General features: G+C 44.0%; 1 protein-coding gene across 2 annotated transcripts in view; it reads left to right on the top strand.

Moving 5' to 3' along the window:
• The first annotated feature begins 2,987 nt into the window (after positions 1-2,987).
• RGS7BP (regulator of G protein signaling 7 binding protein) overlaps positions 2,988-22,197 on the top strand; it is a 67,647-nt gene continuing 48,437 nt past the window's right edge. The window contains exons 1-2 of one of the 2 annotated variants that reach the window (XM_081213219.1): positions 2,988-4,010; positions 7,332-7,498. In XM_081213219.1, coding sequence (XP_081069345.1) covers positions 3,849-4,010; positions 7,332-7,498 — 329 coding nt within the window. In that variant the 5' untranslated portion in view covers positions 2,988-3,848. Of the gene's footprint in view, positions 4,011-7,331; positions 7,499-8,649; positions 8,710-22,197 lie in introns of those variants that run through there. The other variant, XM_081213220.1, reaches the window with a different exon arrangement.

Raw genomic sequence — 22,197 nt, 5'->3', positions numbered from 1 at the left:
CGGCGGCGCGGGGGGATGGCCCTCCCGGGGGAGCCGGCGCTGCTCAATGGGGTTGCCAAGGACACAGGCCGGCCGCCCTCCTCCCCCGGCCCGGCACCCCCCGCCGCGCCGGTGCCCGATATCGAGCTGGTGCGCGCCGGGCGCCCTATAAAAGCCGCGGACGCGCCCACCGCCGCCCGAGATTATTGGGGGGGCTGAGCCCCCCCAAACGAATTTTTGAGGGGGCTCGGGCCCCCTCAAGCCCCATGGAGTCGGCGCCTATGCCCACGACACACACACCCCGTGACATCAGGGGAAGCTTCCAGTTGTATATGCATCAACAAGCTCCACCCCCTGGTTGTTAACCCTCGAATGAGTCCCCGCTGAGCGGGGTGAAGTCATGTATAGATTGTTGGATCCAATGCTTAAGCCAATACCACTCAGATTCTGTAACCAATAAAGTTGTGGCCTTCTTTAGCCCATTAACCTAAAATACATGTGTCCTTGTGTCTTATTTATCTCTAAGCGGGTGGCGGGTCCTTGACTCATAACCAACCAATCAATGCAATACATGTAGATGCCTTTTTTACAAAACCTTTTCAATTTAGAAAAGGCGGCAGTTCAGATGTGCTACACATTAACACATTTCAGACATGAGGTTCAGTTGCAATTTCCTTATGGGTGAGAGCACCTTTGTTCTGCTGCCGGCCCTAAAGAACTGACTGCTCCCCATGTCATGCTTCAAGGAAAGTATGTGGGACTGCCTTTGAAGGCAGTTTAGAAAATGCAGCTACTGCAAAATGCAGCTGCCAGAGTTTTTGTTAAATAGTGGGTTGACATAGCAGCCGGCACAGCGATTTCTTCAAGTAGCTCTTTATTAAGATAAGCTGGAATAGAACAAACTGCGAACAGCTCAGCCGGCCTGTATTTATAGGCAGCCGGCTGTCAACATTGTAACCACAACAGCCCAGAGTTCCCGCCTAAACTAACTGCCGCGGACCTGAGTGAAAACTATCTACAGACCTGAGTGAAAACTATATACAGTATCCCCCTGTTGGCCCAGGGTGAAACTACACTACATAACACCTTTGATGGGCCTAATGGTACCAAATCATATGACACCAATGCTTAAACAGGCACCACTGGCTGCTTATTTGCTACTAAGACCAATTCAACTTGGCTGTGAGTTCTGGAAGACCTGCAACCTGTTCTCTGCTTTGCAGACCTTTTCCCACCTGGCCTGGGAGGCTGCAGCCCTTATTGCCTGTCTCTTAGTGTAGACCCAGGACACTGAGTCTGAGCTTTTGTAGCTGCTACCTGCCATGAAACACCACTGGCAGGATCGGCAGCAACAACAGCAGATATTTTAATATATTGTAACCTGCTTTGAGATGTCATCTTAAAAATATAAAGCAGTATAGAAATGAAATTAATAAAAATAATAAAAATGCACAGCTTAAGGCCTAATTACATGAAGGAACACCTCTTCCTCTGAGATCTGTTGGGGAGGCCCTTCTGCTAGTTCCAATGCTTAGTGACTCATCAGAAAGCCTTCTCAACAATAGCACCCAGGTTAGGGAGTACACTTCCCCCAAAGAATCAGCTGTTGCCAATTTTTCAGTGCCAGCTGAAGATTAGCAGTTTTCCTCAGGCCTTTCAAATACTAAGGAACTGGCCTGCAAAGTGATATACTGACAGATGGTTGAAGTTTTATTTAACTATACTGAATGGTTTATTTTGTTTTAATGTTTAACTGTTTTATGTTTTATAACTGTTATATCCTGCCCATCTTCAAAAGTACCCAGGCTGGATAAGTCTCAAGCACAAATTGATTAAAATAACAACCATAATCCATGTTGTATGGATATTAGTCAAAGAAGCCCAAGTACCGACTTTCTGGATCAAACCAGGTCCACCATTTTCCTTCTAGCAATAGCCAGCCAAATGCAAAGAGGTGCTCACAAGTGGGGTATGACAGCAAAACACTTCATTTGTTGGCTGTACCTTCCTGTGCTCATGGAAGCTGGGATAATTGTTGTAATTATTCCCCATGAATTTCTCTACTTTTTAAAAAAAGGATCATCTAGTGATAGTGAAACCAAAGTTGTGATTGTGAATTCAGTATGTTGGATTAAGTGTTGAACACAACACAACCTTCCTGAACCTGCAGCCGGCCAGTTTCATTGGGTGACTCTGAATTCCAGTGTCATGTTTTTAGGCATGTTAGGCAGATGTGTCACAGGTGGCCTCTAAGGGCAAGTCTCCATTTTTCTAAAGATTTTTGAAAGCATTTTTTAAAAGTCAGCATTTCCCAGGTGATAACTGGTACATTACAGAACAAAAAATCTATTGTATTTGCTAGGGGCTAGAGAAGGTACGTGTACGCAGCGAAACGAAAAGGGGTATAATTAAAAATTTTCACCTGCTGCGACACCCATGTGTGTAAGGCTACCCCAACCAGTAACTCGCCCTGCCCCAAAGTGCTAGCCATACTTTGTATTATGGCAACAGGCCCCGACAAGCCTGGGAAGAGGAGCCAGCCTTTCCCGAGGGGGCCAGTTTCCAACATTCAGATCCAGCATGAATGGGTCTGGTTCCTGCATGCATTCCTTGGAGTGGGGCTGACTCCTTTGCATGAGTAATCTTGACCAATCAATCTGTGGTCAACACGTCTTTCTGCAAAGCACCTGTCCTTTTGCCCGTGGCACCCCATGATCCAGATGGCACACAGGCTGACCTAAATCTACATCTTTGCGATAGCAGGCAGAATGGAGGAGCGGAGGGGGAGGGGGAGAGAGAATGTGAAATAATGGGTCACAGCGCCTTGCGTACTGCCAGAAGTGGCTTGTTGTGATGTCCTGTCATGCAGCGCAGTCCCAAAACTGATACCAAATTTGCAAGGGCCCATTTTCAAACCTTTTCCTGTTTTGATTCCCAGGGTTTCGAAGGACCGTTGGGGGATGGCGCTGGGGACGGGGGGGGGCGAGTTCCGCCTGCGTTCCAGTAGCGCCAAATCAGGCACAAAATAATCTGGAGAGCCAGCCCAATCCTCTCTCTCTGCAAACCCTCCCGCAGGGTTTCGCCCTGGGGATCGCTGGCCAAGGAAGCCTTCTTCCGGAGACGGGCTTAAGGCGAGCGATTAGAGCCGAGCAATTCGAGCCAAGGGAAAACGAAGCGGCCCACCTCTCGGCGTGCGCCTGCGCGCGCCCAACTCCGACTCCTATACACACGCACACATGCACCCGCTCCGTCTCTGCTCTGGCGCGGCTGTTGCGGCGCGGAGGGAGGGAGTCGGCGAGCCAGAAGCTGGGCGCGGAGAACACAAAGAAGCGGCTCGCGGGCAGCGGCGCGGGGCTTAGGGACGAGACGGGAGAGAGGCTGCTGCGCTCCTGAATGGAAGCGCCGCTTGCGCAAAGAAGCGCCCTCGGATTTCTTACTCTGCCTGGAAATCGCGGCGGGGAAGAGGAGGAGGCGGTGGCGGCGCAGGAGACCAGGAAGGAGGCAAGCAGGCTCCGCGATTGCTCCAGGGATTGAAATGCTGCTGCCGAAGGGAAGAAGTTGCTTAGCATCCCCCGCGCTGACCTCGCTGCTGTAGCCGGAGGAGAGCGATGCTGCAACGAGGCGCGGCGACCGCGTACCCGGCTGCTCCCCTGCAAGGCGCCCAGGACCTGCAGCAGCCCTCGCGCCTGTGAAGCGGCAGCCGAGGGCGAAGCAGAAGAGCCCCAGCGGTTCTGGGTCCCTCGTCGGGCTCATCGTCGACGACGCGCCGCCGCCGCCGCCAGCGGCGCTTGGGGGCCGGCGTGCTGGAAAACCTGTGCCCGCCCCGGCTGGGATCCGCGTAGCAGCAGCAGCTTAGTGGATGTGTATGAATGAGTTCTGCACCGAATGGGCGCAAAAAGCGCCCCAGGTCCGCGGGCTCGATCTTCCAGATCAGCAAAACGCCGCTGCACAGCAGGGACGGTGAGCGCAGAGGCAGCGCCTCGGAGGGCGCCCCCAAGACCCAGAGACTAGCCCTGGATGACTGCAAGATGGTGGGTAAAACGCAACGGCTCTCTCCCTCCCCACCCCTGTTTCTTTTTTAATGCATTTGGCTTGTTCGTGGTAGGGACCACTCCTCTCCCCCCACACACACTTTCCCCCCCTTTTTCGCCTTGTCTATTCTGATCACGTGCAGTTGCACTATTTGTAAAAACTGCAGTACGTATTGGAGTTGACACCCTTTTCTTTCTCTCCCCCCCACCCCGGTGAAGTCGTCGCGGCTTAAAAGACAGGCGACGTACAGACGACATGGAGAAAGAGGGGAGGCGTACTGGGATCTTGCTGGCGCTCGGGCAAACGTTTCTGTTGATGTCTGGCGGGAAGGGGAGGAGGAGGGAGAATGGGGTTAGGAGCCAGGGTTGGATCGTCGAAGAAACAATCTCCTGTGATGTGGAGGGGATATTGTGGACTCCGTGCATTCAGTGCACCCGAGGCTGCAAAAATCCGGACTAAGCACCTGTAACTCAAGCGCAGGCAAAATCCCAGCCCAGGAGCTAGCTGCGTGTTGTAGGAGCTACACAGGAAGCGTGTATTCGTGTGTGCAGCGGGGGGAAGAATATGCTTCCTTGTATCCCGCCGCAGCTGGGCTAACTGATCTGACACAAATATCGAAAGGTCTGCTGGATTCTGTTTGCAAGCCTCCCAAGACTAGCCCGAAGTGAATCTGGCCAAATCTCAGTGCTAATGAACTGCTCTGAAAACTCCCCGCAACTGGATAAACAGCTGCTGACTACTGCAATCTCATAAACTAGTTTCCTTTTGAGCAGATCAGAATTGCCCCCCTCGACTGGGTAGGGCAAAGCTGCTGCTGTTATTTTTAAAGGAAAGTGTTTTGTGTAAGCACAGCCTAAACCTCAGTGCTAGGCAGAGTAAAAAGGGAGCCAAAAGGATACTGGACTAGACCTTAGGTTACTGGTGAGGTGGAATGCCCTAGGTTTTTAACTGCCCCCTTTTATATAGCTGTCTTGTACTATGCCACTTTGGGTGGGTCTTCTTTTTCCCTGTTTTACCGTATGTAAGGAGAATAATTTTCAACAAAGTGTGCCGAAGCAGACACTGACATCAACTAGAAATGAAGCCTTTCGTAAGTGGTTGTAAGACTGTAATCCTGTATACACGTTTCCTGGCAATAAGTTCTGTTGAAAACAGCGGGACTTACTTTTGAGTAAATGTGTAGGGTTGCACTGTAAGCCTTTAGTTTCTCTTAAACCTTGAACTTGTAACAAGTCATGGAAGTTGAATTAGAGTTAGAGAAGGCTTGCTTTTTCGCAGATGAGCAAGGGGAATTTGGGAGCTCTTACCTTGACAGGTGGCCCAAATAGCCTGGACCCATTAGGAGACCTCTTTTGTGTCGGAAGTGGACTGTGTTGGTACCAGATATGTTATGTAGCCGAGTAGGAAGCACAACTATCTTCCGTTTAGAGTACTTAATGCAAATTTCTGGTAGCTCTGTTGAAAGTGTCCAATTCAGATATTTACTGGGCCTGTCATTATTATTATGAGCACCTCTGTTCAGCGCAAAGGTCTAAGAGGCCTAATTTAAGCTAATGTAGATACATGAGATACATGCAATTAGTACAATTTGCATACACTTTTCAAGATCTATCCTAGTGTCAGTTGGTGGGACAGTTGAATTTACATTGAAGCATTCTTACCCTAATCCTTTGCATGTTTACTAAGAGTAAGTGCCATTAAATTCAGTAGGGCTTACTCCCAGATTGTTTCGCGATCGTATTCTTAATTTTTTTTATATACTCCATTGTGAAAAACTTGAATTGATCATTGACTTTTCAGTTTATGGATTGAGCTCTGAAAAGAAATTAATTTGAACCTACTTTTAGCAGCACCCTTGTTTCAGTCTAGCAGATTTCTTAATCCTTGCACTTTGCAAACTTATTTATGCAACAATGAGGGCTGGTAACTTAAACTTTATTAAAAATAAAAGCTGGAATTCACAGGACTTTACTAAGGCCCTGGAAGCTTCACAGAAGAGCTTTAGAGGATAGCATTGCCGAATCCTAGCTTGGGCGATCTGTCAAATACATATTTTTGACAGTCCAGTGGATTTTTAGGCTGAAAAGAAAAGACATGGAAGATTAATTTTCACTCCACAACGCTTCTGCACAATAATACCTTGGAGCCTGAACATACTGGGTGGATTATCCCTCTTTATAGTAATTCCTTGTAAAAAAAAATGTAAAAAGCCAAAATTACTACTAGATAATATGAGCTGTCTTTTAGTTATGTGCTAATAGCAACAATGATTTGTGCAGTAGGAGCAAAACTGTTTTGATAATGCAATTTGAGATTATGGCCCAACATTTGGCTTTGAGATCTAGGTTTTTGATGAAATTAGGATCCAAGTTACCATCATGCATCTGGTAGGGATGCAGTTTCCCCCTGTTTTATGGTAAGTTTGAGAATTAAGGTTAAAAGATGGGCAAACCTGGGAGGATCAATATTGTTATTTCTCTCGCAAGGAGACATTTTGGAGAAATCTGTTCATGCTTCCCCTTGTTTCACATCATAAACAAATGCATTTTGTGACCACAAAATAAAACGAAGGTTAATCAAAAGTAAATTAGCACTTGAACAAAATAATAGTCTTGGTAGTGCTCAGTTTGTAAAGATTTTCCAGAAGCGTAAAGATGACTTTGCTAGTTGAATGCTGGTTTGAAGTATTTCAGGTGGGGGAGGGATCTGTTTTTCCATCTTGTTTGTTTTGCACAGTCCAAAGAGCTTGCAGGAATACTAAACGGCGAGGGCCTTTTCTAATAGCTCTTATTAGTCAGCAAGTTCAGATTCTTGAGTCTAGTGAAAACTGCGTTGGAGCCAGAAGGAAGGAAAATAATTTAACAATAAGTTAGCAATCTCCAGTACAGAAATGAATGGCACATTCCACTCCCTAGATGGGCAGTAAATTGCAAATCAGTGGGGGGAAAGGAGGCAACTATTTCTGGCAACATTATCTTCTTCCGTGATAAAATAATCCCTCGGTTCTGAGGAAAGAGAAGCTGTTATTTATGCTTGCTACAAGATTTAAAAAACACTTTCAAATATTTAGAGCTTGCAGAATATTTTTTTCCTATTGAAAATGTATACTCTTGATTGTACAGAGGGCAGATCCCACAATATCCTTAGCTGTTTATGACATCATTGAGGCTGAGCCTGGTCCTGTTTAGTATCCAAGAGTGCAGGCTCCTGCTGGGGAAGCCACACACACACACACACACACACACACACATATACAAGTCCTTATCTCTGAAGCACCTTGCATTAGTAAATAGGCATATAATTTATATTCTTTTTTTTAGCTTGTCCAGGATTTCAACACCCAGGTGGCTCTGTACCGTGAACTGGTCATTTCCATTGGGGACGTCTCGGCCAGTTGTCCATCTCTGCGTGCCGAAATGCAAAAAAACCGAACCAAAGGATGTGAGATCGCCCATCAGGCCCACCAAAAGCTATCAGCAATCTCTGGGTAGGAGGCTTCTTCCATTTCTTCCCGTTCTATACATGTAGAAGCTTCTGGGTGGCTGATAATCCTGTGCAAGTCTCAGCAGAGATGATCGAGGGCTGTGGTGCATTTAGGTGGCACAGAATACTTCTGAATTCCTCTTTTGACTCACTGCACACACTCAGCTTATCTACTGCTTGGCCTTAGTTTCCCCTTGGGACCAGATGAATGTGTAGTCTCTACAGTGGTAAAGGACTGCAGCAGTGTTTAAGAGTGTTACAGTGATTTTTTTTATGCCTTGATTATGACTGGTCTCCTCATACTTCCAAAACGGCTCCAAACGAGAGGGTGGCAAAGAATGTAGCCAGGGTTTAACCTACTTTTAACATACTCCTTCTCCCATAGAAACTCTAGATGTTGTGTTTTTTGAGGAGATACTGAAAAATCTTTAACAGAATTCTAAGTAGTTCAACAAAGTGTGGTTCCCAGGACTGAGTGGGGGATAGCCTGGTGTGGGACTATCCTGGTTTAAAATGCATGTCTGTCTGTCTATCTATAGCTATCTATCATCTATCATCTCTATCATGTAACTATCATGGAAATGCTAATTCACTGAGTCTGTTAAACTGTGAATTGATGAATGCAAAGAAACATGGTACCAAAAGTGGTGCTAGATCAGTGTTAGCTAACCTGTAGGAAGAATCTGCAACTCCCTTCAGTCCTGACCACTGGCCCTGCTGATTGGGGCTGATGCAGGTTGGGAGTCCAGCAACAGCTTGGTGGCCACATTTTAGCCATTCCAGATCAGATTTTGTAAATATGAAGCCACAGAAGAAAGTTACTAGACCACAGCTATGCATGTCTCATAAGCCTTTGCTAACCAGACAATGGCATCTCAGCTAATGTAATTTGCTGCCGGGTAGCTGGACTTTTGTGTGTCTTTACAAAGAACGAAAGAAAGAAAGGTAATTGCAGCTGAGACAGCAACTTATACCAAAGAAATTCAATAAGCAATACCCTGTTGAAAACGCCATTTCCGTCTTGCAGGTACAGTTTGCATCTGTAAAATCTTCGCTTTTGTTTACATGCCCACCTTTTATATCTGAGGTGCAAGCAGAATTTGGAACATATTTCATTTACCTTGCCTGTTCGTTTTTATGTATCAAAACATACAGGTACTAATTGCACCTGCAAAAAGGAGGCTAAAAATCTATCCTTTTGAAAGCTTATGCCAGGTAAGTAGTGAATACTCAGTTTGTACACTAGATACATAGAGTTTGATGCCCATTAGGGTCTTTCTGATAAACATTTTGAAATGCGCTCCCAATTTGCAGCTGTACTAATAACTAAATTGTTCTACATGCCTTAGCTTGGGATGAAGGAGGCTGAACATACCCCATCTTGTCACATTCCAGAAGTAAAGAGGAATCGGTGCAACTGCTGTGATATATTTTGGAATGAGGGCACAAAGTTTCTAATTTGTAGTGCCAAACGCCCACAAAATGGCTAGAAGCAAAATATTTGCAGGTCCCATTATTCCACTATTTTATTATTGTGACAGTTACAGGAAATGCATGGTAGTTGCCATTCAGATGTCATGTACACTAGTTCTTAACATCAACTATGACTGGGGAAAGAAGATTAGGTGAAAAGCAAACCACTGTGAACAAAACTGAAAGATCTACCACAACCATTCGGAGAAGCATTCTTTGTATTAATTTTATTGTGCTTGTATATTTTCTCAAATAAGACCATGGACAAATGTCTTTCCTCTTCTGCACTAATTTGGTGTTTGGATTAGCTCTTAATGTATCAGGGACCATTGGATAGATGAGGGGAAGAACCCCCTTTAGAACTGTTAGCCACACTGGTTAACATTACTGTAGCAACTGCAAATTAAACTTTAAGAAGAATCTGGAGCTAATTAGGCATAAGCAATGGGCAATTGCAGTAGTTTATATAATAACTCATATAGGGAAATAGCTTCCAGATGTCTTTAATACAGACTTGCCCAACCTGGCACCCTCCAGACTGCAACTCCCATTATCACTGGCCATTGGCCAGGCTGACTGGGATTGGTGGGAGTTGCCGTCAAAAACATATGGAAGGTACCAGGTTGAGGAAGCCGGATTTAATATCTAGATATATTAGCTGTTTGGGAAATCAATTGCAATTTTTCTCTTCTTGAATTAATCTTTTCATGTCTCTGCTGTTTCTCTCAACTATAAAAAGAAATTCAGAAAATGCTATTCAGAAAACCAGTATTTTCCCAGACTGTGGGAACATTCAGAAAAAGGAATGAATTTGTAATGTGGGAAGTGTCAGAACTTGCAACCGTCTACAAAACATGTTATCTGTCCTAGAAGCCTTGCCCTGCAATCTCAGGTGCCTGGGAGCAAGCACTTTGAATATACTGAGAAGCACTCTTTCCCATTATTACCTTGCAAACTCATTAGCTGCATTCATGCTCTCATTACAGACGCATGCCCTGAAGGAGTGCCCAAAGCAAACTGACCGCCTATGCAATGTAGTTGCATCCTGCAATACTCTGCATAGTGCTACAAATGGACCAACCATGGCAGCTTTAGCTCCTGCTCAGTTCTTGCCATGTCCCCCCATCTCCCGATTCTCAAAGTTTCTTGTATTACTTTGCGGGTAGAACAAAGCAAATTTTGCAACCACTGCCTGTCGCTAGGTTGCCTGAGTAATTTTGAGCACCCCTGTCATGCTATGTTTCTTCATAGCCATAATGTTTGGGTGAAGTTTTCATAGTTTTAGCACCAAGGAGGCAGAAGCATACACTGTTATCATCAAACAGACATTATTATCATCACACACAGGCAACAATTCCATTTGCTTCAGTGAGCATTCACTGGAGGCATTTGCAGTCAATTCAGTAAGCAGCAATAAAAAGATGCAAAAAACCAACAACCACCCTTCCTTCAAAAATGTAGATATTTTTTTAAAAATAGGCCAGGTATTTTGTGGCAAAGGAAAAGCAAAGCCACAGAAATCATGAGTAAACACTGGCAATAGCCCATTGTACGTATAATATAGGAACATCAGAAACTGCCTTATACTGCCTTCAGACTATTTATCCATCTAGATTGGTGTTATCTACTCTGCCAGTGGCCCTCTAGGGGCTCCAGCAGAGCTCTTTTCCAGAATGTTCTACCCATAATCTTAACTGGAGACACCAGGGATAGAATTTATGACTTTCTGCAAGTGGAGTGTCCTTTGCTGCTTTGCTTGGGTTCCTTTCATATATGTGTGCTTAAGCTCCTTTGGTTTTAACAGGACTTGCAGTTCCAGTCCTAAGCATGTTTACTCAGAAGGAAGTGAGTTCAGTAGGACATAAAGGTAAAGGGACCCTGACTGTTAGGTCCAGTCGCGGACGACTCTGGGGTTGCGGTGCTTTACTAGCTGAGGGAGCCAGCAAACCAGAGCAGCACACGGAAACGCCGTTTACCTTCCCGCCGGAGCAGTACCTATTTATCTACTTGCACTTTGACGTGCATTTGAACTGCTAGGTGTAGTAATTAGATTTAGGGTTGCAACCTTACACCCCTTGCAGTTAAGTCTCATAATGTCCATAACTTGTTTCAGGCAAGAAAATGTCTTTTTGAGTCATCACTCAGACGTTTAAAAGCTGCATGGGTAGTTGTGATTGCGCTCAGAACTTTGACAAGGCATTTTTGAATGTTCTAATTTATGGATAAATTATGAAGTGTGCCGCATTGGCCAGGCTCCACACAGTGACCAAAAGGAGAATGCTTCCGCTTGCACACAGTGGGTCTGGGATGTCTGTTTTGGCAGCTCAACTGAGTGCCTCCCATTGCATCACATGGGCATCATGCTCCTGGTAGTGAGAGGTGCTTGAAACTACCTAATCCATGACTAATGATCCCCACATTGCACTTTGGATTAACACTGGTGTCTGAGCAGTGCAAGATTCCAGGTGCTCTTTACCAGGGTCCGTGTTTCCTTTTGGGAAATGAGGCACAGCAGAGACTGTGGTGTCTCTATGATATATGGTTTATATTCACATAGTATATACAATCTGAGCCTATGATGGAGGAGTTCACAGCATTGACACTCCAAGTGGTTCTGGCTTCTCCCATAGACATAGCAGCCATTGACTTAAGCAGACCCCAACCATCACTCTTAAACATTGCTCTCTAACTCTCTCTAGCCCTCTTTCTATCTCTGTTGCATTGCTCTTAACACCCTACTCTAAGCTTCTGAGTTTTATCTGTTGAGAGAGGGAGGGCCCATTCATTTGCATCTCACACCTAGTCCTTTGACCCTGTGTACTCTTAATGGCCCATTCACACATGCTATTACCTCAAAAAGAAATTAGCCTGACCTAATTAGCTTTTCAAACTTGTTGATTCCCTAGAATTAAATAGGTGTCTGACATACAACTTAATGTGCACAAATCGATTCTAACACGTGGGAGTCTGACACACAAGCCTTAATTAAATTCTAACACTAGCTTGATCTGGAATTTAGGGTGTTTTGCACCCACAAACTCATAAAAGTATATTCAATGGGAAGTCCTTTTCCTGAAATGCTTAGGCTCACCTTAAAGAAAGGAGAAAAACCCCAACCACAATAATTATTAGAATAAGTAGAGTCTTCCTGTGTAGTTGGACCACAGTGCTGGTTTTTATTATTTTTTTCTATAGCGGTAATTGCCATTTCTGTATAGTTCTCATCAGTTTGCTGTATGTGTCACCCAGCGCCTTGGGCAAAGCAATTGTAGCCCTGGCTGAGCAGCAGTGAAGTATGACAGAGAGGTGTAGCAACTAGCACATCTGCAGCCCTGCTTCTCAGTTCAGCTGGGGTGGAAGACGAGCAGGAGGCAAAACCAGCCTGGAGCTGGCCTAGTGTTCAGGTCCCATATGGCAGCAGTGAAGCCAGTTCAATACCCAGTGGATCCCAGTCCAGTTTAGTCCCTCCCTTCTTCCCTTGCAAACACAGGTGCACTCCACACACTTGCAATCTTGCAGCAGTGTCTGTTAAGACACCAGAAGCTGGAGACAACCAAGGTCAGCTTCATGCATTATGTACAAGCAAGGAGGTTTATTTTTGCAATTCCTGTGCAGTGTCTGAATAGTGGCGGAAATACATGCTGGTTAGAAGCATGAGCTGGATGCCCTTTCTGCGCACATTCATTTTGCTGTGGATGAGATGTGCCTGTCCATCATTGGGAGTTACACAGAAGGAACAAAAAGGAAGAGTCGCTGTGTTGCGCTTCCTCTGCCCCTTGCTTTTGTTTAATGTGCCACACTGCACTAGCTGATCCTGAAGTGACTGACTTAGCGTGACTGTCCTGGAAGATATTCTCATCATAAAACAGCAACACCATTTGCACTCTGTCTTTCAGATAGGAACATAGGAAACTGTCTTGTACTGAGTCAAACCACAGTCCATCTTGCTTGGTGTTTTCTACAGGGGCTGCCTATACAAGGTTTCAGCAGAGGGCATTCTTACCCTACCTGGAGATAAATGCCAGAGATTGAATCTAGGACCTTTTGCGTGTACAGTGGTGCCTAGCAAGACGAAATTAATCCGTTCCGCGAGTCTCTTCATCTAGCAGTTTTTTTGTCTTGCAAAGCAACCCGATTAGCGCTATTAGCGGTTTAGCGGCTATTAAAGGCTTAGCGGATTAGCGGCTAAAAGGCTATTAGCGGCTTAGAAAAGGGGGGGAGCGGAAAAAAATCGGAACACTCGCAAGACGTTTTCGTCTTGCAAAGCAAGCCCATAGGGAAAATCGTCTTGCGAAGCAGCTCAAAAACGGAAAACCCTTTTGTCTAGCGGGTTTTTCGTCTTGCGAGGCATTCGTCTTGCGGGGCACCACTGTAAGGCATGCTTGCTTTGCCACCAAGCATGCATACATCCTTTGAACTCAGGAATTTTCCCTAGAAAAAGAGTTAGAAATTGGATGCCTGGTTTCCTTTCTTGGTTTCGAGGCAGTCATAGTGGTTTTTCGTCTTGTAGGGTTTGCCTTCCTTTTGTAACGGATGAAGTATTGAAAGAAATGAGAATATATTTCATTCGTGAAGAAACAAATGCCAGAGGTGCAGTATAGAACAGCCTAGTAGTGGATCAGGCCAATGGCCCACCTAGTCCAGCATCCTGTTACCACAGTGACCAACGAGATGCCTGTGGGAAACCTGCAAGCAGGATTCGAACACAAGATTACTCTTCTGTGGTTTCAAACAACTGGCATTCAGAAGCAACAGGATGCAGAGCATAGCCATCATTACTGGGAGCCCTTGATAGTCCTCTCTTCCATGAATTTGTCCAATCCCGTGGATCACTGCTTCCTATGGAAGTGAATTCCATACTTAAACCATACTTAAACCATGGACTACTGCAATGCACTCTACGTGGGGCTACCTTTGAAGGTGACCCGGAAACTGCAGTTAATCCAGAATGCGGCAGCTAGACTGGTGACTGGGAGCGGCCACTGAGACCATATAACACCGGTCCTGAGAGATCTGCATTGGCTCCCAGTACATTTCCGAGCACAATTCAAAGTGTTGGTGCTGACCTTTAAAGCCCTAAATGGCCTTGGTCCTGTATACCTGAAGGAGCATCTCCACCCCCATCGTTCAGCCCGGACACTGAGATCCAACACCGAGGGCCTTCTGGCTGTTCCCTCATTGCGAGAAGTGAGGTTACAGGGAACCAGACAGAGGGCCTTCTCAGTAGTGGTGCCGCCCTGTGGAATGCCCTCCCTTCAGATGTGAAGGAAATAAGCAGCTATCTTCTTTTTAAAAGACATCTGAAGGCAACCCTGTTTAGGGAAGCTTTTAATATTTAATGCTGTATTGTTTTTAACACTTGATTGGAAGCCGCCCAGAGTAGCTGGGGAAACTCAGCCAGATGGGCAGGGTATAAATAATATATTATTATTATTATTATTATTATTATTATTATTATTATTATTATTATTATTATTATTATTATCATCATCATCATCTCTATAAAGAAACACTGTCTGTCTTGAATCTTCCAACATTCAGCTTCATTGCCTGCCCATGAGTTCTAATGTTTCTCCTTGCCATGCATAATTTTATAAACTTCTACCACATCATCACATGCTTGCCTTTTATCTAAACTGAAAAGTCCCCAAATTCTGTAGCCTTTCTACATAGGCAAGTCACTGCATGCCTTTGATCATTTTGGCTGCCCTTTTCCTGAACTTTTTCCCAACTCTACAGTATCCCTTTTGGAGAGGAAGAAAGACAAATGACTTCCAAATTCCATATATTCATTTGCTGCTCATTTTGAGCGGTTTGTTTTCCTCTATCAATCTGAATATGTCAGGTGAGGATTACTGGGAGATGGGGAGAAAATGAGGGAAAACGACCATGTGAAAATCCAGTCTTCAACTCAAAACGCATTTTAACAACTGATGCGTCTTTTTGCCACACTGAACCCTTCAGTCACAGTGACAAGGAGAGGGATTTGTGGAAGCATATAAAAGATGGAGATGAAGCCTTTGTTTGCCTGTGAATTCTTTGTCCTGGTCATTTTCAGATTGCTCTGATGCTCTGTTCCTTGTCTAGTGAAAATCAGTTGCCATACAGTCATCTCTTACCATTCCTTTATGCATTGTCAGTGTATTCCACACTGTTTTCCTACCTTGTTCGTTCCCTTGTTCTTGGGTAGCTATTGGTAGTTTAGAGACATATATCAGTGAGATCAGACAATGTGCTTGACATATTCTTTATTCATCAAAGCATCTAGTCTGTGTGAATGTGTCCCTTCACATTCTATAAAATGGGAGCCCTTTATACTATATGTATGAAATTGGGTGGATGGTGATCCATGGTAGATTGTAAAATGCCTAAAAAAGTAATACCGTTTTTGTGGGAAACATGTAAGTCAGGCCAATGAAGAACAGGTGCATTATGCATTGTGAGCACTGGAAAACAAATGGGAGTAATGAAAACTAATGTGATTTTGATGAATTAATAACTGACCAAAAGAGGTTTTAATAATACAAGTAAATGGATGTATCCATTACTTAAAATGTTTTCAGCTAGCCAAAGTAGCTTGATGTACAGATATGACCAAGTGATAATTTTTGTCTCAGTGCTGTAAAAAGCTTCCCCTGCTAATCTCTGCATACCACACTGTTTTTAAGCCACCATCCAAAGCTTTGGACAGCTATTGTCATTCTAAGTAGGTAGGAGAGGTACATACTTCCTGTGTACCTGAGAAACTGTTAAAGGCAGCACATTTGGGCAAATGTTCAACTCAGGATATGCATTAATGCCCGAATGAAGGAATAAGCTTTGGGTGCATTTGACCCTGCACTGCCCTGGCACTATTGCCTTCTCGCACATACTTTCTGAACACATTTCATCCCATTTTGAATCTTTCCTATAAAGGTAAAGGTACCTCTGCCCGTACGGACCAGTCGTGTCCGACTCTAGGGTTGTGCGCTCATCTCACTTAAGAGGCCGGGAGCCAGGGCTGTCCGGAGACACTTCCGGGTCACGTGGCCAGTGTGACATCGCTGCTCTGGCGAGCCTGCACCAGAACAGCACACGGAAACGCCGTTTACCTTCCCGCTGTAAAGCGGTACCTATTTATCTACTTGCACTTAGGGGTGCTTTCGAACTGCTAGGTGGGCAGGAGCTGGGACCAAAAGACGGGAGCTCACCCCGCCGTGGGAATTTGAACTGCCGACCATGCAATCAGCAAGTCCTAGGCACTGAGGTTTTACCCACAGCTCCACCCGTGTCCCCAATCTTTCCTATAGTGCAAAGGAAATTCTCAAAGATAAATTCCTAGTTTTGTCACATATATTTTTGTATCCTTGCTATTATTTTTATTATATTTTACTGCATCTTATTGCCAGAGCACATTGTGTGCAGGAAATACAGTCAGATTTCTTTATAATCTTCTGCTATATTCAAGGATTTTATGCTCTCCATCTCTTTAATGTATAGCATAATCTAGTTTAATAACCTGTGTTCAGAATCCTTTTCGCTGCTTCTCTGACTCCACCCCTGTCTGCAAGAACACAGCAACTTCAGAAGCAATAAATACATACTACAGATTGGATATAATATGAATGGGTGAAATGCACCCAGTTTTCATTTGAGATTAGCTTGTACAAGCGAACATATATTAAAATGTAGAAAAGTACGTTTATAGCTTAAAGGCTGTATCCAGCCTAGTACTAAGTTAAAGTCACTCAGCAGTATACATGCTGCTTTGGTGAAATGTTCTGTGCCAGCAGAATGCTGTGCAAGAGAATGCATTGTTGTTGATTATTTGGTTGTACAGTTGGTTGCACAATCCGTTGGTTGCATGTCTGTTGTGCAATGAGTTTCTGCTAATGCACCTGGAGTGTTGGATTCCTTTGTTGCACAACGTTAGCACTCCCCTGTTTACTAGTGCAAGTGTATTTGATACGGGCCTATATGTTTAAAGAAAACAGCATTAAACTTGAGATTTTTACAAGTCAAAGTAACAGATTTCCCCCCAACATAATAATATATCACACTTTATATTCATTATAAGGGGCGCGGTTGGCACTGTGGGTTAAACCACAGAGCCTACGACTTGCCAATCAGAATGTCGGCGGTTCGAATCCCCACGACGGGGTGAGCTCCCGTTGCTCAGTCCCTGCTCCTGCCAACCTAGCAGTTCGAAAGCACGTCAAAGTGCAAGTAGATAAATAGGTACCGCTCCGGCGGGAAGGTAAACGGCGTTTCCGTGTGCTGCTCTGGTTTGCCAGAAGCGGCTTAGTCATGCTGGTCACATGACCCGGAAGCTGTATGCCGACTCCCTCGGCCAATAAAGCGAGATGAGCACCGCAACCCCAGAGTTGGCCACGACTGCACCTAATGGTCAGGGGTCCCTTTACCTTTACCTATATTCATTAAGTGTAATGACCGCTTAGATCAGCTAAGCTATTTTAGAATACCGTTTTATATTCTTTTGCCATCTTTTAAAAGTACACTCTTGTACTATTGGATAATAATAAACACTTTTAAAAAATAGGTTTATTTTTTTAGATCCCATTGGAGTCTTTAGGAAAAACAACTGCAGAACTGTTCCAGTAGATTCTCCAGAGCCCTGGTCTGAGCATATTGCAGAGTTTTAACTTGCAAATCTAAGCATGCTATCTTGGGATTAAGGACTGTTGAAAGAAGTGGATTTTATTATGTTTAGGATTTTGTTGCAAGGTTCTGGTTGTTTTGGCTGTTTTTACTAAACAGGAATATGATAATGTGTATAATGGCCAAATTCTCATATCTGTAAAAGCTTCATCTGTTCCACTGAAGTGGTGGATTGTATATGTTTACGATAATATTATCTGCCCGAAGTCTTTCAAATGGGATGGGCCTTAAATTGAATACATATGCTTAAAACTAAGCTGTACTGGAAAACTTTGCTTGTCCTACTTAAATGTTGGAATTATTGCATGTCACGTAGTTGAAGTTTGCAGGATTACTGCTAAGGAATTTTGACAACCTTAATATTGTGTTGCTGTCGTTTCTGGTATAGAAAATGTCATTCCCATGTGTTACTGGGGGGACTACTGGGGAAATTCATAATTCTTTGACCCCCTGGCTCCAATAGTTTCTGAATCCAAGTTTTACCAAAGTAGCAGAATTACAGTGATAGTGAAGGATGCTGGATCCATCTCTGGAATCATGGCACAGAATACAAGTACAGTGGTACCTCGGGTTACATACGCTTCAGGTTACATATGCTTCAGGTTACAGACTCTGCTAACCCAGAAATAGTACCTCGGGTTAAGAACTTTGCTTCAGGATGAGAACAGAAATCGTGCGGTGGCAGCAGGAGGCCCCATTAGCTAAAGTGGTGCTTCAGGTTAAGAACAGTTTCATGTTAAGAAGTGACCTCCGGAACGAATTAAGTACTTAACCTGAGGTACCACTGTATAAACTGTTGTCCTTGTATGAACTGGCCCACACCATCAAGCTGAACATGCCCCTGACAGTTCTAGCTAAGTGCACCTCTCCTGCTAGGGTGCCTTTTCAAGCTGTGCCTGGAACACATGCATCCATTACTTCAATGGAAAAAGTGCCACAATAATGTGCACCCGAAATCAGAAGAGACCACTGTGAAAAAAAGCAAGAGAGTTGGAGTTGTAAAGAAACTGGTATCTGACACAATGGCCTGGCCTATTACATAGCAATCTATTTGTTGTATATCAAGTGCCACCCATGTCCACAGATTGCTATTTACCTCTGATGGGCCTGTTCTGTCAATAGTACAATGGAAATCTCTCCATTTCCCAACTTTTACTTCCACCTTCCTGGGTTCTTGGAAGTTGCCAGTGGCCCAAATGTCAAATATTTCCCCTTAGAGCCCACATGGCCATACCTGATTGGAAGGGTCCTCTCTCTTGTCAGTCCAACCCTTGATGAGACGGAGTTTTAAAAAATGGGACTTTATTTCCTAGGGGGAAATGTCATTGCTGAAAATCATGTGTGAGTCTTCTTCATGAGTAAGTTTGAGCCTCTTCTTTTTGGTTGTCTAGTTTACTCTTTAAGGAAGACGCTTTCAAGGATCCTTTGGTCGTCAAAAATGTACAGAAATCCAAGCTGACAAACAGTAGTTTTATTAAGATGATGAGCGGGATAAGATGAAAGTTAATAAAATGGCTTTCTAATTTAGAAGATTGGATTTTGCTGTATACTTTAGACAACAGAAGGATTTTTGTTGTTGTGTACCTGACCGCATTTCTAGCCTAAATACTTAGATCAAGCAGAGGTAGGGAGGAAAACAGATGGAACTTACTCAGTGGTGACTGCAGAGTTAGCTCCTTGTTGCCCCCTTCCAGGCTGAATATCTTGGAGTTCCTCACTCAGGAGTTGGGTGAAAGGAGAGGTGATTGCAAATGTAAATTGGGATTTTACAAGCCGGCTGTGGCCTTAAAGCAGCTGGGCAATCACTACAACCAACACCCTGCTTTCTACAAGTTGAGCAGGAGATGAAGGAAGATGGACAAGTAGCAGAATCCAAGAGTGCTATTGACATGTTGGGTGACCTTGGCAGAATGTTAAGTGACCTCACTGGCCATCTGGCTACAGAGAGAGCTGGTATATAATGCCAGCAGACCCCAGGATGTCTTGCAGGTACAAGGACAAACAGATCTCCCTGAATCTCTTTCCTACATTTGCAGCTTGATCAAAGAAGATAAATTTACCTTGAGATTGTCTTACAAGGCTCTGAAATACTCAGATAATGTTTCCACTGGGACTGGTTTTGCTGCCGAAAATAAATATATATCCATTGTTTTGATTCTACATAAATGCTAAATGGCTTCAGGGTACACAAGATGACTGCAGTAAACAATGGCAAAGATCAGCATACTTGGCTAAGGGTAGGAACCTCCATATCTGTAAAAGGAATGTTTTCATTAGGCCCTCCTTCAAGTGAATGCTTCACTGATGTTTTCGTTGGGATTCCTGCATTACAGGAGGTTGGACTAGATGACCCTTGGGGTCCCTTCCAACTGTACAATTCTAGGATTCTATGAAAATGCAGTAAATGGTGCTTTAAGGCACAGTCTGCCACTGGCAAGGAAGAGCAGTGGACTGCACATGAAATCTGATCTGACCAGCCTGTTGAGAAATGACATGTACTATTTGGCTTCTGGAACAAACAATATAATGGCATGATGAAACCATACTGGTTTTTTTTAGTTCTTATTATAATGTCCTGCTGCTTGCTTGTGTTCTTGCTCTGTATTATTCTTTTTATTTACTTCAAGTACAGTCGTACCTTGGATCCTGAGTGCCCTGGAACTCGGATGTTTTGGCTCCCGAACACTGCAAACCCAGAAATGATTGTTCCGGTTTGCAAATGTTCTTTCAGAACCCGAACGTCCGACAGGGATTCCGTGGCTTTTGATTGGCTTCAGGAGCTTCCTGCAGCCAATCAGAAGCCGCGATTTGGTTTTCGAACATTTTGGAAGTTGAACGGACTTCCAGAACGGATTCCGTTCGACTTCCAAAGTACGACTGTACATGTATTTATATTCTGCTTTTCATCAGAAAATATCACAAACTAGTTTATTTTAAGAAAAGACAGTGTATAAGACAATAAAACCCCTCAGAATTCATAGGATTCCACTCACTCATTAATCACACAAATTCCACACCTAACTCAGCCATACCTCTACCTATGCTCACACACAACACTCTCACCAATTCTTGATCCCAGTAATCCCCTGGGTACATGTACAAAAACTTTACTATACAATAATGCATTTTTAATATTATTTTAAAAATTAAGATTGTGGGGTGAAACCCTAGCAGAGTTTTGGAGCGAAAGCACAGACACAGAAGACCAAAGCTTTGACCTCTGACATCTTTAGTTTAAAAAGGAGCTGATAGCGGGTGATTTGGCATGAGAGCATCAGAGCCCAGTGGGATAGGCCAGAGCCCAGCCTAGCCCAGCATCCTGCTCCCCAGAGGGACCAGCCAGATGCTTATGGGAAGCTTGCAAGCAGGAACCATGCCAGTAAGTGTAGTACTTGGCTAGATGAATAATGCCTGACCTAAGGCAGCCCCTGTAAAAGGTCTGAACATGAGGAAGCGCTGACTTACTGTCAGTTATATAAATCAGTAAGTGCTGCAAAGCAACAGAAAGTACTTAAGTGCGAGAAATGTAAGTGGGAAGGCAGGATTCTGGTGGGCCTACTTGCATGCCATCTTAATGACCCTCAGGGAGTCAACTGTCTTGACATATAACCCATACTTGAAAGAGAAATGATAGTTAGCTGGTTCTAATAATTTAACGAAGGAGAGCTCACCTTTCTCTTTGCTACATGTAGGATGCTTCTTATGTCTTTGTTTGCTTTGTTTACCTTGTGAATCTAAGATTGTAAAAATTAGGATTCTTTTAAGGTTTCTTGAATGCCTTCAGTTCTTTCGTTGTAGGTTTTGTAGTATATAATTTCTGCCATGCTTCGTATACAAATAACAGGTTTTTTTTGCTGTAAATCGGCAATCTAGCATATTCCAAGTGCATCTTGGCTGAAAATATGAGCATGGGCTTTTTTATGCACGACAGCAAGTGACCTGACAATATCAATCATCATTCAGATGTATTTTTGTCAATCAGTCCAAAATTGGACCTAAACCTTGACTTGTAGGATCACTATCAGATGTTCTTTGAGAGCTGAAATATGAAGAGAGTTTTGCTTGGCCGGTCTTAAGTTGCAGGAGGAAAAGAAAACAACCCCAAAATAGCCATCTGTGGTTTTAGACACTTTTAAGAGTCTCTCCCAGTCTCAAATCTGGGGAAGCAATTAATGAAGTAGAAAACAAGGTTACTTACCTATAACTTGTTCTCAAAATATATATGCTCCCTGGATTCACTTTCACCTCTCAATCCACTGCATCTCTTGAGGGACTTGCTCGGAAGTTGCAGTGCAAGGGTAGAAAGCGCTGGTGCTTCCTTTTTTAAAAATAGATATTTTTTTTTTGAACAAGTTGGAGCCTGTTCCTTTGCTTTGCCTGCTTCTCACAGGCATTCTGGTTGATTTAGAGACATGTGCAGTAACATATATTTTTAGGACCCATCTTATTTATGTAAGTTGTTCTAAACTGCTTTTAATATTCTGTTGTAAAGTTATGTTGTAACCCACCCTGGGACCTTTGGGTAAAGCTTAATATACTCTCCAGGCTTGTTTTAGCAAAATAAGACTTGGT

Source organism: Podarcis bocagei (assembly GCF_964188305.1).
Source record: "Podarcis bocagei genome assembly, chromosome: 11".
Taxonomy (NCBI): domain Eukaryota; kingdom Metazoa; phylum Chordata; class Lepidosauria; order Squamata; family Lacertidae; genus Podarcis; species Podarcis bocagei.
The sequence above is the reverse complement of the archived record's forward strand: the minus strand, read 5'-3'. Positions and strand labels throughout refer to the sequence as shown.